The following is a 17,069-nucleotide window of genomic DNA, read 5'->3' on the forward strand; positions in this document are numbered from 1 at the left end:
GGCCATTTAATCACACTTTAGGCTTAAGTCCTCTTCTTTTCCTTGTCTACATTCTCTCCTTATATGAGCTTATTTACACATATTGTTTCAAATACCATTGACAGATGATAACCAGACCTGCCTTCTGAACTCTGTCTGGTGTCCGTAAATCCAGCTATCTTTAAGATCTCTCCCTGGATGAGGCAAAAGTACCTTAAATTCAACATGTTCAAACTAAACCAAAGAATCTCAGCAGAGCTGAACTTGCCCAAGAATCCAAAAAATAGTCAAGCCTCCTATTAGCTCCCATGTATAGTATTGTATACCTTTTCTAAAACAGGGACAATGCCTGTTTGCCACTGCATCTCCAATGCCTTATATAACTGACAAGCTTCAACAAAAATCTACTGCTTAGATGGAGAGTCTTTCAGTTATTTTCATTTTTACTATTGCTTGGGAGAGTTGACAGTGCAGAGTTAACATACTGGACTTTAGGATCTCATATAATACATTACACAAATCAACCTCTCACAGTTTTTGCCACCAGCATCCCAATCCCTTAATATCCTTAACATTACATATTAATATACATTTAAAATGTCATTTAATTGACTAGATTTTATTGATATTTTATTTTTTCAAATACCCCACCAGACACATATTTTACAATAGATTTCTTAAATTTAATTTAAAGTTCTCTTATTTGTTTTTGTTGTAATTAAAGTATAGTTTAGCACATTTTGGCAGGGAAATCAAAAAAATGCAGTGCCAACAATCACCGTACAACTGGTGCCTCACTTCTGTTTGGCAGAACTGCAAAACGATGGTATCATTAAAGAACTTAGAAGCAGTGAACTCCATTTAAAAATACTTTCTCCTACCATTTTACCTACAAAGCTAAAATTGAGATAGTTTTTTTTAAGCAATGTAATAAGTGGTTATTTAGACAGTAATAATAGTCATGCATCTAATGAAACACTGCGTATAAAAAGTTACTGAAGCTTAGGATCTCATTGGTCAACCTAAAATGACCTTTGTAAGTTCACTCAACCAATTCATTCTTTTAAAAAATCATCTATTTTGGGAAAGAAAGAATTAAAACTTCATCATCATCAAGGATAATTTTGCATTTATTTGTAGAAAATAAATAATCTGTGAGGTAGGGAAAGAAAAAATAAAATTTATGTTTTTATACTTTATTTTTTCTTTGATTATAAAGGTAGTAAGTTTGATTTTTTAAAATCTAAAAAATAAACAAGTGTAAAGAAAAAAAACAAAATCCAGCCTCAATCATACCACTAAGTCATCTATCACTAACAATTTGGTATATTTCTTTTCAGTCTTTTTTATTTACAAAAGTGAAATCAGCCATCTCCAGTGTCTTTTCAGTTGGTCATCATACTATAAACAGTTTCCTATATAAATATATTCTTTAAAAATATAATTATTTGGGGTAAGGACATAGGATTCCATTATATTTTTCAACTCCCCTAACACTGGTCATTGATGATTTATTACAAACAGTGATTTTATTCCATGATTTATTACAAACAATGTCATTATTAACAATTAGTGCAAATCAACTCTGAAAGTCAACCTAAAAAAGTACTAAACAACAACAACAACAAAAAAAAAGCATTTAGCTCCCCAAATACAGCCCTCAAGATCTAAGGTTCATTTTGTTTTGTTTTTCCTAATTATTAATATAATAAATAAGTTAATGTCTTTTCATGGATTTCACCTTTCACAGTCACTGGAAATGTCTCAAACATGCTCAATTTTGAAAACCATTTTTTAAAAATCTAAAAATTTTAACTTGCAATTTATAAATAAAAATTATGCCAAAAGGAAAACATAAAGTAATTCAATACAATGAAATTATTTCTAGCTCTTAATAATCACTGCAGACTAAGTCAGAAAGTAGCATACTCTTTTTCAAAAGTAAATAAGACACTATGAATTATTTTCAATACTTTCCTTTTCAGCATCTTCCATATCTATTCTTTATTGAACTAGAAAAACTAATTTGAGACTTCTAGTTAAATCTGGCAGATTGAACACACATTTACTTCTGATCCCACTTGAAAACTCCATTAAAATAACAGTAAAAATAAATTTGTTTTAAAAAACCTAAACCCACACGGAAAAAAGGAATGAGAAAGGACAGATGTCTATATTTGGGTAGTTGGAAACTAATGAATGAGTAGTAAATGGACTTTACAGATCTGAGAACCTTAAATTCAAGCCATCAGTGGAGGGAGTTCAGGAACAAGCTGATATGTGCTTGAATCAATCCCAGAACCCTGGAAAAATCTCAGAAACCTGAGGCACCATATACCTCTAAAAGTGGAAGTAAAAAGAGTCAAGAACAGAAAGATCAGTTGAGGCTGGGTGTGGTGACTCATGTCTGTAATTCTAGCACTCTGGGAGGCCGAGGTGGGAGCTCAGTAGTTTGAGACCAACCTGACAGAGAGGGAGACCCCATTTTTACTAAAACCAGAAAAATCAGCCAGGCGTCCTGGCCCAGCCCTGTAGTCCCTGCTACTCAGGAGGCTGGGGTAGGAGAATCACTTGAGCCCAGGGAGCTATGATGACACCAGTGCACTCTACCCAGGGCAAAAGAGTGAGACTCTGTCATGACAGACAAAGAAAGAAAGAAGAAAGAGGGAAGGAAGGAAAGGGAAACGGAAAAGGAAAAGGAAGGAAAGGAAAGGAAAGGGGAAAAAGGAAAAGGAAAAAGAAAGATCAGTTGAAAATCTCCCTCTGATTCCCTCTCCTACCAAAATAATGGAAATTAACTTCTAATTCTATGGAAACACTGAACTATAAGATACTTAGACACAAAGAGGGAAGGAAGGGGAAGTAGAGGGAAGAAGGGCATAGAGAAACCAAGGGTAAAATCAAAGTGTACACAGTGAGATGGTGACACAGTCCATATCATCTCCCTCAACTAGGACAACTGATCACATCTACAACTAGGGAAAAAATTACTTATAAACATGAAGGTAAATAACTAAAAGAGTTGCAAGTGTTTGTCTCTGGAGAATAAGTAGGGAAGGAAAGGGACAGAGAATGACTGCTATTTTTATGATTAATATAAGCTGTGCCCCCAACCCCCAAAAAACTAGCTGGTTGCTTCTATAATATCCGTTCTTGTTTTCTTCCTTCCTTACTAAAGGAATCACAGACATGTGTTGACCAAGAAAAAAACAACAAAACTTAAAAAAAAAAAATTCCTAACATTTTTTTCAGATGGGGATAGCTAAAAAAATTGAAGTCACTGAGTAGAATTTAGGGCAAGTTGTTCTGGGCTTCCCCCACAAAGATATCCAGCAGTTCCTGTCACCTGGAAGTCCAATGGGATAGCTGGAACTTCAGTAACTGTCCCGGATCAAGATGGATGGGAAGGCAAGGATGACTGATAAGAAAGAGCGAGCAAATGATTATACAATGATGATAAGGCCACCATACCATCCCTATACTATCTATCAAGACTGTTTATATAAGAAATAAATGTAAGCCAGTTCTCTATTAGCAAAATGCAATTCCTAATATTTAGGCCTCATATGACTTTTTAAACTATGTACATTGATAAAAATAAAAGGAAAATTTCTAAATATTCCAATTAATAGCAAGAATTGTTAAAATGTACTATACTTAAAAAAACTACTCATAGAATTATATTATGTAAATTCTATACCAAGAGATAAGGATTGTTTTTTTCCTAAAACAATTAAAATTTAATTTCTCTAAAGAGAGATTAGCATGTATTTTATAAAACAATGAGGCAAATCACCCTTTCTTCTGCTAAGATTGCCTCTTCTACACCTATTATAGTGCCTAGCCCACAGTAGTTACTCAAAAATCATTTGAGGATCATTAAACACTTTTTTGCCATTTGTATCAGCATTACAGACATAAAGTATCCACTAAGAGTCCCAGAGTAAGGATAAAGCAGGGTTTCTCAGTTCTCAACCTAGCCACTACTGATATTTTAAACCAGATAATTCTTTGTCATTGGAGCTATCTTGTGCATTGTAGGATGTTCAGCAGCATCTCTGATCTTTATGCCAGCAGCTTACCCCAATCAAGACAATCAAAAATATCTCCTCTAACCACTCGGGGAGGCTGAGGAGGAAGGGATCACTTGAGGTCAGGAGTTGGAGAGCAGCCTGAGCAAGACCAACACCTGCCTTTATGAAAAATCATAAAAAAATTAGTCAGGCGGTGGTGCACTCCTGTAGTCCCACCTACTCGGGAGTATCCATTGAGCCCAGGAGTTTGAGTTTGAGGTTGCTGTGAACTAGGCTAAACCACGGCACCCTAGTCTGGGCAACAGAGCTAGACTGTCTCAAAAAAAAAAAAAAAAGAAAAAAGAAAAAAATCTCCTGACATTGCCAAGTGTCTTGTGTAGGAACCAAATCTCTGGGAACCTCTGCCATAGAGAAAATGTAGTTGTTTTGCACATTACTGTGTTTCACCAGAAGCATTCAGTTTTTCTAGTTAAATAACGGAATTTAAGAATTATAACATTTGTAAAGTTTATTATGGGACACAGACTATAAACTACCTACAGATTAGATTATCTCTAATGTCCCTCCTAAATCCTCAGAGGATTTCACAAGAGAGAAATATTAATAGCCTCTATCTCTTTAAGCCTATCTACAAGCTAGGTATATTACTAAACACTGTATGTTCATTCTCTCATTTTATACTCATGACATCCTGATGGAATGACTATTAACCCCATTGTAGTGTGAAATAATTTAAAGTCTATCTTAATCAACATATCAAAGTATTTCCAGAAATATTTATTACTCACTATATTCACTCTGGCACTGAGTAAGAAGAAAGTACCTTAACTTGCTTAGTTTACAATCAATTTATGGCAAAAAAAAAAAAATTCAATACATGTGGTGACAAAATAAGTTGAATTATTAGAACCTTCAGGAATTGGACAAATGTTCATAGCACCTAACAAGTCAAAGAGACGATAATGATCTGTTTTTTGAAATATTTTTTACTACTGTGACATAACAAAGAGTACTTTTTAAACTTTTCATCCGTGATTTCCTGAGTATTTTCAGTAACTTTTTTCTCTTTGCAGCACTTGCCAAAAAAAACTCCCTCTATAATTATTTGAAAATTTACTTGTAACTTCAATCTGCCTTTCAATAGAAACTGAAGGCTCGGTTCAGATCCCAGCTTCTCTACTCACCTATCTGAAACTAAGACAAATTAACTTGTTCAGGCCTCAATTTCAACAATGTAACTTGCTATCTGAAAGCTAAGAGTTAGTAGGCCCTCAATAAAAGTTACTTTCTCCTACCTCTCATCTTCAAAGCAAATTAAGTATCAGTTAAGGGCCAATTCTATTTAAGCATTTATTGAGAGTCTACTAACAAGAGCCCAGGGAGGATGTGATAGACTCAGTTAGTCCAACATTACACCTTATCTCCTATTTTATTTTTCTTTGTGATAAAAGAAGAATCTCCCTAGAAGTGTTGCTTCCTCTCTCCCTTCACCCACACAACCGCCAAGAAATTTTGATTCATATTTCCCTCTAAAAGGAGGAAGATAAATTGGAGCCTTTCTTCTCAACACCATCAGGCTGTGTGTATAATTCACATATTTAGTTAACTGTCACCCACGCAAGTGCATACTATCCATTTTACAGATTACTCACCATTAAATCATTTACTAATAAATTCAAATTTATTTTAACACTTAATATTACTGTTTAATATTACCCTCAGTAAATATTAGAAAACCAAATCTTTAAAAAGAAACAATCTTTGGGAATTAAATTATATAATCCACTGCTTACCTTACTGGCAAATAAAACAGTATAATTATAGAATTTTATCAATCAGTAGATAAAAATCTAATTTAATAAAGGTAATTTTTTATTCCAACTAAAAGTTTTAATATAAAAAGGAACTTCACAAAGATCATCTGCAAGATGGAGAGAAACCTAAGAACAGATCTATTGGTAATCCAGAGTATTATAAAATAGGTAATGAGATTTCAGGTAAAAGTCGGTAACATGAAAGTGTGTCAGTATAACACTCAATTTAGGAATGTAAAATAAAAGTTAATTAAGTTCTTCCTCTTTAGTTTTATTTCTTTGGATATTTAGGAGGTAGTGAAATTTTATGAAATAGTCAACTTCATTTGTTTTTAAAATATTTTACTGTCACTGTTCAGACACTGTATTTCACAGGCTAAATTTGTTCATTTGTTCTTAAAATTGAGTTCAAGAAACAGAGTAATAGTTAAAAGTTATTCAGAAATGTTGTGGCCCTCAAATAAAATTTCAGATTCTACTGCAATTAAGGGTTATTTGATCAAGTAAATTAACAAAGCTAAGTATAACCAAAACAAGTTGCTAGTTAACGGTATAAAAAGCAAAACAGAAAGATATAGATTTTCTGCCCATAAATATATTAACTTTATCCTAATTTTCAGAAGTTTAAAATTTGTGTAGGCACAAAGTCTACCAATAGCATAATAAATATAAAAGGTATAGTTAGAAAACAAGTGCTCTGAAAACAAGAAACTGAACCTCTAAATCCAATGAATGCCAATTATCAAAATAAAAATATATTTTCAAGAATGTAACTAAATGGAGTGCAATCCCGAAGAAATTGACACACCCTTTATATGACAATTATAACTTTCAAACCAACTTATTTATGACACTGGGGGAAAAAATGAAGTCAAAAGACAATTTGAACTAAAGCATTAAAAACTTACCTGAAAATGTCAACTCCATTCTTTTTCTTTCAATGCTTTAAAGGGTACAAAATCAAATGTCAACAAACATGATGCTCACTTTTCATTAACTTTATTTCCTACTTATTACCAGAATGAAATTAATAACTAACTGATCCACACTCTTCATAAATTTATTCATTTAATTATTATCCCTACTTGGCAGAAGGGGAGACTGAGACACAGAGAGGTGAAGTAACTTGTTCTAGGTAACAGAGCTAGAAGTGGTAGAGCCAGGATTTGAACCCTAATACATCCAAAATAATAAACAAATTTAAAAAGGAACGGACGAAATGGAAAAGGATGCTTTTTTCCAAAATGGCTTACAAAACAGTGTTGTGAATAACAACAAAACATTTAAATTATAAATGCACACAGATGAGAATGCAGAGTACACAAACGTTACCCCCAAACAAGTACTTTGGTTCTATAACATTTGATTACAAACACTTTAAACAACATCAAATCCTGGTGGCAGTGGACTAAGAAAATAATTTACGGTCACTGTTCAGACACCGTATTTTACAGGCTAAATAAAATACATTGTAATTTAAAGGATAATGGGGGTTGAGGATGTAACTGGAGCCAGAATTTCAAGAAAATGACTTTCTCTACGAGCAGTTAATTAGAAAATACGTGTATGTGTCAAGGGAAGGAAGTTAAAAAAAAAAAAAAAAAAAGGAAAGATGATAATCACACTGCCTTAACGCCCGCCCGAAGAAGTAACTAAATCAGCGTGGGTCAGCGCCTAAGCCAATTGGAGAACTGGCCCAGCGGGATCTGTGATGGGATGACAGGAGACCCCAGCAGAGGGGGAAGGGTGACCATGACAGGAGAGGAGGTGGTAGAGAGATGGCATGCCTCCCATGCCCGAAAAAGGGGAAAACACAAGGGGCAAGGGGCGCCGGAGAGGAGACAAAAAATGTTATCAGAGGTTCCAAACGAGGGGAGAAGGACCACGGTAGGAAACATAAGAAAGGCGGGACTCTCGGGCAGGAAAGGGTCTGTTTGGGGTAGGACAGCCTTGTCAGGACAGAGCTTTCCGGCCAGCTGACCCTCCTTCTCTCCAGCCCCTCCATCCCAGACCAACTCTCACTTTCTCAGCAACCCTAAGCCGGCGGGTCACCCCTATCCTGCTCCCCGCCCCCCACCCCAAGCTGGATAGGTGGAGGGGGAAGCTTCACCCTCACCCTCCTTGTTGAGCTGGAGAAGCGAGCACTGGACACAGCCCAGATTCGTGGACGAGAAGGCCAGGAGACGCAGAGAGGCCCAGGACCCGGGTGACAAGTCGGGGCGGCCAACGGGCGCCTCACCTGACAGAAGCGTCGGCAGTAATCCCGACTGCTGATCCCGCCGCTGCCGCCGCCGCCGCCGCCGCCGCCAGCGCCACCTCTGCCGTCGCCCGCAGAACTAAGCCCCACAGGGCCCAGCGGTGACTCCACAATGGCCACGAGCTCTTCTCCGAGGCGTTCGGCCTCTTGGTCGCTCTCTTCCTCCGCCATGAGGCTCTCGCCGCCCAGCGCGTACCAGCCCCTGCGCCGCCGCCGCTGTAGCTGCCTTGGCTAACCTCCTCCTCTTCTAGTTCCCTCCCCCTTCCCTCCGCCCTAGCCGGACAGGGGCCTCGCTGCTGGGCTCTACTTCCGGCTCCGCCCACCCACGCCCACAGTTTTCACTGGATAAATCTAGCCGCCAATCATTATTATGCCTGCCCTTCCATTGGTATTGGTCAAATCAGCCGTCTGTTTGATAGACCAGCGGTCTGTTGGTCAATGCTACTCGGCGGTTGCTGGGGACCGCCTACGGGCTCTGCCATAGGCGGTGCGGGAGGACGGGGCGCGGCGGGGGACACAGCGGCCGCCGGGGGCTCGATCGGGCAACGGCGGCGACGGCGGCAGCGTCGAGTCCTCCTTCTCCCTCATCCCCTTGCTCTTCTTTTTCTTCCTCCTCTTTTCCTTTCCGACCGGGTCTCATCTACTTCCCCTAACGGCGGCCTCGATTCTACGGTACCGACACAGCTAGGGAGGCCGAGGGTGGGCCCGGCCGTTGGTGCGGGCTCTGGGCCCGGGGCCTTCCGTCCTGAAGCGGGAGCCGGGGGCGGGGCCGGGGTGCCGTTGTCGGCGGGAGGAAGAGGGAGGCGACGGGAAGCCTGACAGCGGCCGCCTCCCCCAGGCTCCTGCCGCCGCCTCCTCTGAGACTGCCGCCAACTCGGCCGTTGAGTTCCTGGGCCCGCGGCTGGCAGCCGGGACTCGGCCCTGCGCGCGGGGTCAGGGCGGTGGGGCGCCGGCGTGCTGGGCTGGGCGCGGGAGAAGGGAGTCTAGACGCCAGGAGCGTCCCGCGCCCCTCCTCTCTCCCGCCCCCGCCCGACCCTGGGGCCTGGGCACCGCGAGGCGGTGTAAGGGGGGGCGGACAACCGAGAAGGAAGCGGGAGGGGTGGTGTTGGGTTAACATCGAGATCGGGTTTGTGGTGTAGAGTTACCTGAAGAACGATTTTAGAGACACCTGCGCGGTCGGTCTTGTTCATCTTTTCATCCACCCTTTTTTCCCCTCCCCCTCCCCCATTTTTCCTTTCCATTTGTTTTTCGCGTTTTACAGTATAGGCATGACTTCCCGGCACCGCAGGGAAAATAGGGTGCAAGCCCAGAAACTATTTCCCCACCACCACTTGTTGAAAAACTGATTTGAAGGCATCTCCGGGTTTGAACAAACGGAAAGTGCCAGGATTTGATGCGTCTCTGGTTTTGCGCTGGAGACCCTTCACTAAGTATCAAGACGAAAAAAACTGGAAACTAATCCGGTAAACATTTAAACTTGAAAACTTCTGATGAGTTTTATTTTGATTCAGTAAATGATTTCCTGCTTCTCTTTTGTTGGCTAACTCCTGCTCTTAACTTTTTAACTTACTCGTTTAAAATATCTTTATCTTCTATTGAAAACACTTTTGTTCCTCGGGAATGTAAACTCGAGCATCCTCTACTGGGTAGATATTCGCCTTTGAAGTAACACAAACAGAGTTTTTGAAAGTTACAAGACATTAGATAGTATATAGGCCTTTCACATTTACACGAGTGATTGAGCATTTTATGTCACAAAGAATTATGTACTTACTGTATTGAAGTTTGGAAACCCAATATTTAAAGATAGATGATTTTTCACATAGAAAATAAGATTTAGGCATTAGTGGGTGCAAATATTTAATGTGTTTCATAACTAACTTAGAACCATTAATCATAATCGGGACTGATTTGTTATGGGAGTGTGAAACACATACCATTAACTTAAAATACAAATATGTGTAATGATAATTCACTAAGTACTAGGCAGGAATCATGTCTGCCTTCTCTGCCATTGCAAACCTGTAGCCTGACTCTGTATTTGGCAAATGAGAGCTGTGCCCTAAAAAAAAAAAACTTTAATGGTAAAAAATAGAATTAAGCCTATTAAAACCTAGACTTCATTATACTTTCCAGAATTTCTGTGAAATATAAAATCCTTTGGGTTGGGTTCATGGGTGTCTAACACATTGACAATTTAAAAATTTTTTGAAAGAGATTTCATGTTACCCAGCTATTCTCTAGTATGGATTAATAGAATATTGTTTCCGATTACATAAAGCATAGTTCTTCAGAGCACACTTAGGAATCTTTCACTAAGATATTTGTACAAAACAGAATTCCAACTTGGATTCTGTCAATTCATTTTAATTTTTTACATCTTGGTTATTATAAGAGCTTAGTCCAAAGGCACAGACAGCCCCAGGGAACAATTAAGATTTAATGATCATTTGTCACCTACCAAAATAGTTCATTATTTCAAGGTTTCAATGCCCATAAAGTTCCGGTAATCATAAAAGTTTGTTATTAGGATAAATTGAGAAAGTATTAAGCTGCTTCTAAGTTAAATAAATATTTGGACAAATAGTGAAGATGCACCGTTACTTTTTCCATCAAGTTTTGATTGAGCTTCTGCCATATACTAGACACTATGTTAAGTTCTTGATTTTGTTCTAACTTATTAGTCAATAAGTGAAATAGATATTAACAAATGTAATTATTAGTCTTTAATGGGAAAAGGAAACAAAAAGGTATCAGAGAAAGCACTTTGCATATCTTATCACGTTTCAGAAAGCTTAGGAGAGTTATACATGCATTAAAAAATAACTTTAAACTCTATATTTTGGCTTTAAAATTTAATGCATTGTCTCTGTTAATTGCATTTGGTCTTTGTTCTTTCTTAGTTTTTACTTTTTTTTCCTCCTCAGAACAATTTTGGAAAGTATATCCATCTTCATATAGAATTATGCCAGTTTATCAGCCCACCTGTTTGAACAAACTTTGCCCACAGTTGAAGTCCTAAAATCAGTTGCCCCAAAATTGTGACAGGAGAGCGGCTCTCTTAAACTTGAATACGTACCCAAATTGGATGAGATTAATATAATTAATACTCTACCTGTTGACCTGTGATTATGTTTTCCTGTTATAAAAGATAGTGAAGTCTAGGATAGTTTGAGTTTTTTTTTTCGTAGTTCTAATTTATTTGAATTTCGTAAAAATCAAGGAATAGATCTAGTTTTAACTAGTAACTTGCTCTACTTTTGCCTTCCCTCACATATTTTGGATAAGTTAAGACTTAATGGACACAGTCTATTAATTTGAATTACGTTTTTTGAAGTCTTTAATGTTAGAGTGCTTATACCCTGCCTTTTATTGTTAATTACTTCCAGGAAGAGCTGTTGTTATAACAGGTGTCTTTGTTTCTCTTGTCTTGAAAGAATCTTACTCAAAGTCAGAATGGAACGATTTGTAGTAACAGCACCACCTGCTCGAAACCGTTCTAAGACTGCTTTGTATGTGACTCCCCTGGATCGAGTCTCAGAGTTTGGAGGTGAGCTGCATGAAGATGGAGGAAAACTCTTCTGCACTTCTTGCAATGTGGTTCTGAATCATGTTCGCAAGTCTGCCATTAGTGACCACCTCAAGTCAAAGACTCATACCAAGAGGAAGGCAGAATTTGAAGAGCAGAATGTGAGAAAGAAGCAGAGGCCCCTAACTGCATCTCTTCAGTGCAACAGTACTGCGCAAACAGAGAAAGTCAGTGTTATCCAGGACTTTGTGAAAATGTGCCTGGAAGCCAATATCCCACTTGAGAAGGCTGATCACCCAGCAGTCCGTGCTTTTCTGTCTCGCCATGTGAAGAATGGAGGCTCCATACCTAAGTCAGACCAGCTGCGGAGAGCCTATCTGCCTGATGGATATGAGAATGAGAATCAGCTCCTCAACTCACAAGATTGTTGACAAGGAGGTTACCACCATTGTGATCAAGATAAATAATGTGGAGTATTAAAGTTATGTGTTGATTGTGTGGTTCATTTTTATATTTATTTGGTTTAAAAATCATGTGATGCAGAATAGTTTTGCAATGTGTATATAGTTGCAGGCAAAAAAAGAAAAAAAAAACCTCACTGCAAAACTTATTGTTAATTTTAGTCACCAATGGTATAAAGCAAAACTTAGGTTTAGAGTGTGCTAGGATACCTGAAACCTGATGGTTATCTTTAAAATTGATGGTTTTTCTCCTGAAATGTTTGTGCATGGAAGAACTGCCCTGCTTTTTTACCCTGTTGCCATGTATGATTATTACTTGTGAGATTACTTAATTACTCGAAGACTAGCCTAGGAAATTGAAGCTGCTGCCAGGCAACACCACTCACGGTAATTTAAAGAAATTATTCCTGATCAGAGGATCCTCTTCAAAAAAGAAGGGGCAGTGGGAAACTGTTGTTATGTCTTCAGATCCCAAGCAGAAATGACTGTTTATTTCAAACTATGTTTTACTTGTATATGATGTAGTTAACTATACTTCAATTTTTCACTTTTACCTCTTTTTTAAATACTTATTGTATTTATAGCAGTTTCAAGTGACCAAAAGACTAAAATCTTTCTTTTAATGTCAGTGCCAAAAACCATAGGGAATTTTGCAGTGACAAGATTTTAGTCTCTTACTAGGAACACAAATTTTTGAACTATAGCTTTCATTTTAAGTATCATCTTGAGTTTGCAAACTTTTTTTATGTCTTAGTGTTAAAAGACTTCAGAATTGGCATTTTTATTTAAACAGGTAGACATTTTATGGTTGAGTTTTCTCTTTTTACAGAGAATTAGTAATGACTTTTTGGCTGACAGATCAGTTAATAAGAAAATTACTTTCTATACAATAATTTTTCCATATGATTTTATAAGAGTTTATTTAGGTAAATAGAGTAGACTAGAAACAAGTTTACTTACTTTCACTTTTATTTGCTTTGCCTCTCTGGTGGTGCAAGGTTTTTAAACATAGATGGTAAACAATTGTCCATAAATTCTGACAAGATTTTTGTAGTGGAGATATGGCAGTATCCTGCATAATTGTTTGGGTGAGGAAATAATCAGTTCTGTTAAAGGTCAACCATGTTCAGGAAATGATCTCTATCTGAACCTTACTATCTTGTAAGAGTATCAAAGTAGCTTAGCCCAGCTAAGTCCTCTCTATCAAAGCCCCAAATTATATTTTTTAGAAAATTTAACAGCTGGAAACTTGGACTAGAGCTTTAATAAAAAAAAAAAAAAAAACCTTAAATTCTTTGAAATTCAAGTTAAAAATATTTATAAGAGATATTTCTATTACAAAGCACTGACAAATGATACCCTATGTGACTTGGAGTTATCTTTAATTTTTACCACAAATCTTCATTTAAAAAAGAAAAAACCAAAGTGAATAAGAAAAAGGTTAGATTTTGTGTTTTTTTAGAAACAACTTTCCATGTCTTAAGTTTTTTTTTACAGGCTTAAGTTTCTAATTCATGTTGTCAAGCTGGCCATCTGATTTTAGAGTTTGTTTTATTTTCATTTAAAAAATAAGCCTGCCACCAAAAAAACAAATCACTTGTTAAAATTTGAACTGTCAGTTTTTTTCATGTTCTGTTATAAGTAGCACAAATAAATGCCTAGATTAGTGCTCTCATTGATGAAGCACATACCTGAGACCAGCAGCAAAACATAACCAAAATGTGTTTTGCTTTTACTTCCTCTAGAAAAGAATTTGCAGGCAACCATGTTTAATTTGAATTATCTAAGATGGTAGAAAGTCTAAGAAGCTAGGAAAATAATTGAATTTTATAGCACTATTTTCAGAATACAGAAATAAAGTTAGATATACAATCATTCTAGTTTTTTGAAATCCCATGTGATTCAGACTGCTTGTTCCCTATTGTTTGGATATTAATTTGCACTAACAGCAAAATGTAGTGGCAGAACAGCTTTGAGTAGTCCTAAGCAGTAAACTGGATGATGTTGTGTTAGAAAAACATGAATAATTCATATTTAATTTTCTAGTAGTAGTTACTGATTTGGTAATCATTTAGGTCCCATGTATCTTGATGTATTTTTTCAGGCTCCGAATTATTCACACATTCACTGTATCTAGGGGCATAGTGCATTCTCCAGTTAGGATTATATCATGTCCTTAGAAGCATTTTCCATTCTGTTGTGGGGATTTAATATTAATGTTTCTTTACTGATTGTGAAACTTTCATTCCCTGAAACTGGTTAACTTTGTTTCATTGTTAAATAAGGCAGAATGATTGTTTTACCCTGCTCAAACTGTTAAAAATCCCTGAAACCATGATTGGCATATGTTAGATAACAAACGAATATGTCTGTCTAAGAGGCATATGCTGCTTTGGAAGTATAGTGAACATGTGTACAGAAGCTTTCAATCTTAACTATATAGTGTTAGTGTGATGCTATACTATTGGAAAAATAGCAACTTTTTTCTATTTTATAAGTTGTATGCATAAACATAAGATTTGTAATGTTTCATTTATAAACTGCCTTCAACACATGCTTACCTGTTAATAGTGTTTTCTCGGTATGGTAGTATGTCTTCCAGAATTTCAGGATATGCTTACAGTAAATAGTTCATAGCGTGTTGAAATGTTAAATTCCTTGTTGGCTTTCTTTTTGACTCTGTGGGGCATATAGCAAGCCTGAAGGATATTGTAATCATTTCTTACAGGGTGAAAATTTAGAAAGATTGTGTATGAGAGCCTATATAGTTTTATTGTTACCATCTTTAAGACTTCCTTTAAAAAAAAAAAAAAATGCTACTTCCAGTTAATTAATTTGGCCCTGCTGAATTTTTAGGGACCAGAAAACTTTAAAGAAAAATTTCTGCATCTTACAATTGTAACCAATTAAGTATCAGCTTTGAATTGTTCTGAAAGTATTAATTGCTTAAAAACTATCATAAGTACAGTTGGCAAGACCTCAGGGCTGAAAGTTCCATGTTAAAACTTTTGCCTGAAAGGATTTGCACATCAATGTTAATGGAAAACATATGTAAGCAAAATAAAATTTAAGGTGGCTCAAAACAATAGCCACTAACAATTTTATCATTTGGTGCTTAGTCTTTTTAAGGGCTTTCTGTGATTTGACTTGCCCCAACTACCATTAAATGAAGACAGATCACCTTAAAACATGTTAATTTGATTTGTTACTTGGAAGATTAGTTCTATAATTTCATTGAAAATCTTAGCCTAAAATAAATTGTTTTAGCTTCTGGTCAACACTGACTAAAATGTGAATAGTGAAGTGGCTATCCTAAACTTTGGTTTATTTAAACCCATACTATCATAGATTTCTGAGGTAAATACAGTTCTTTCTAGTGGTATTCTACTTGTATCCAGAATACTGTATTAATTCAAATTTTACTATGTTCATTTTTGTATTCCCATGCTTATTTTTTTGCTCACGCATGTATCCTTAGTATAAATGTGTCGCTTTTAAAGTTTTGTCTCTGTGACTTTTAGAAATAAATTTCAAAAAAAAATTGTTTCAGAAGTTTTTGAAAGCACATTTTATTGTTTTGTGAGTCAATGATAAATATATAATCATAATTCCAAAAGACCAACAGAATTTTAGTAATTGAGTTTTATTTTTCTATTAGTTACATCTCCTTTTTGTAATATTAGTCCTTAAACTTGATGTAAAAGTATACATTCTGTCAAATCAGATTCATATCATAGCTACAGATGGCCCTTTTTCCCAAAAATTATATAGGTAATAATAATAATTATAGCTTAATCAGTTATTTTAATTGGAAACAGTTTACTTTTAAAAATATTAAAAGGCCCTAATTTTCATCTCATAAGCTTCACTGCTACATTCTCATTTGCCACTTGGGAAAAAAATGTGTAGAAATTAAAAATGTCTTTTAATAATTCTACATAATTTTGAAGGAAAATACCCATACTACTACTCACTTTTATGTGGCAAAAAATTAAATTAACAAATTTTTCAAATTTTTATTTTCCTTGGTATTAAAATGGTACAAAGGACCTTAACAAATTAGTCAATACTTCTGCTTCTAGGTTAATACCACCAAGCCATGAGAGACCTGTCTTTATTCTTTCTAAAGAATCGCATCACAACATTTAAATGTAAAACAATTGAATGCTTGTGCCTCTGGGTCTCATAACAGTTTTGTTTTCTGTCTGTGAATTGAGTTGTATTATGTGCCTGTAATAAGGTATGTCATGATGCAAGGATGCTTCTGGAATCAGACTAGCACTGTGAAAGCTAAAAAGCTAAAACTAGGAAGTGGAATAAGACTTAACACATGATGTGATACTATGTGTTATATACATGGTATGTATACCATGACTTCCAAATAATTGCCCATCCAATGTTACTTGATTTCAGTTGTTTTATAGGTATACTATTTAGAATGAATGCTTCTTAGCTTTTTATTTAAATGTTGGAATCAGATTATTTAAAAGACCATGTCCTCAAGTTCTGTTTAAATTTGAATAATATCAATCACCTAGTATTTATCGAGTCCCTACCATGTGCCTGACACTACTGCAGCCACGGGGACCACATCACAGAAAATACAAATCTCTACCCTGCACAAGCATACATTCTAGTTATTATGGCATCGTCACAATACAGTGATTCTGGGGTGAGCAGGTATCAGGGAGATAGACTTACCTTTGTTTTTTCTAGGCAACTCCTTTAAGCATTCCTCATGAGACTAGTTGCCAGCCAAATAGTTATCACGGGTTTCATCTGTATTCTCAAAGTCTTATGTCATATAAGAGCAGTAAAAGTTGAAAATTTGCAGATTTTTTTTAAAAGTCTGCATATTCTTTGAAAATCTGGTAGTTTCCGACTAAAATCTATTAAGCAATAGGATTGAACAATTTAAATACCTGTATAGTAAGAACTTGCCACAGACATTTTAATGAAATGTCCACAGTAAGGCAAGAACTTCATTGAATATTC

At 36.5% G+C, this 17,069-nt stretch overlaps 2 protein-coding genes across 3 annotated transcripts in view; one reads left to right on the forward strand and one right to left on the reverse strand.

Annotated features, from left to right (window-relative positions):
* The window catches only part of ZNF654 (zinc finger protein 654), a 79,265-nt gene extending 70,946 nt beyond the window's left edge, over positions 1 to 8,319 (reverse strand). For both annotated transcript variants that reach the window (XM_045540446.1, XM_045540445.1), the window contains exon 1: positions 8,067 to 8,319. In XM_045540446.1, coding sequence (XP_045396402.1) covers positions 8,067 to 8,255 — 189 coding nt within the window. In that variant the 5' untranslated portion in view covers positions 8,256 to 8,319. The remainder of the gene's footprint in view (positions 1 to 8,066) is intronic.
* A 244-nt stretch (positions 8,320 to 8,563) lies between these two features.
* On the forward strand, positions 8,564 to 15,626 carry CGGBP1 (CGG triplet repeat binding protein 1). Its single transcript, XM_045540447.1, has 3 exons — positions 8,564 to 8,756; positions 9,346 to 9,547; positions 11,522 to 15,626. The coding sequence occupies exon 3, from the start codon at positions 11,541 to 11,543 to the stop codon at positions 12,042 to 12,044; it is 504 nt and encodes a 167-aa protein (XP_045396403.1). The 5' UTR covers positions 8,564 to 8,756; positions 9,346 to 9,547; positions 11,522 to 11,540; the 3' UTR covers positions 12,045 to 15,626.
* The last annotated feature ends 1,443 nt before the right edge of the window (positions 15,627 to 17,069 follow it).

Source organism: Lemur catta, chromosome 1 (genome assembly GCF_020740605.2).
Source record: "Lemur catta isolate mLemCat1 chromosome 1, mLemCat1.pri, whole genome shotgun sequence".
Taxonomy (NCBI): Eukaryota; Metazoa; Chordata; class Mammalia; order Primates; family Lemuridae; genus Lemur; species Lemur catta.

Bases quoted from the DNA above. Each gene is read 5' to 3' on its own strand.
- CGGBP1 (XM_045540447.1), top strand. From the start codon at position 11,541: ATGGAACGATTTGTAGTAACAGCACCACCTGCTCGAAACCGTTCTAAG.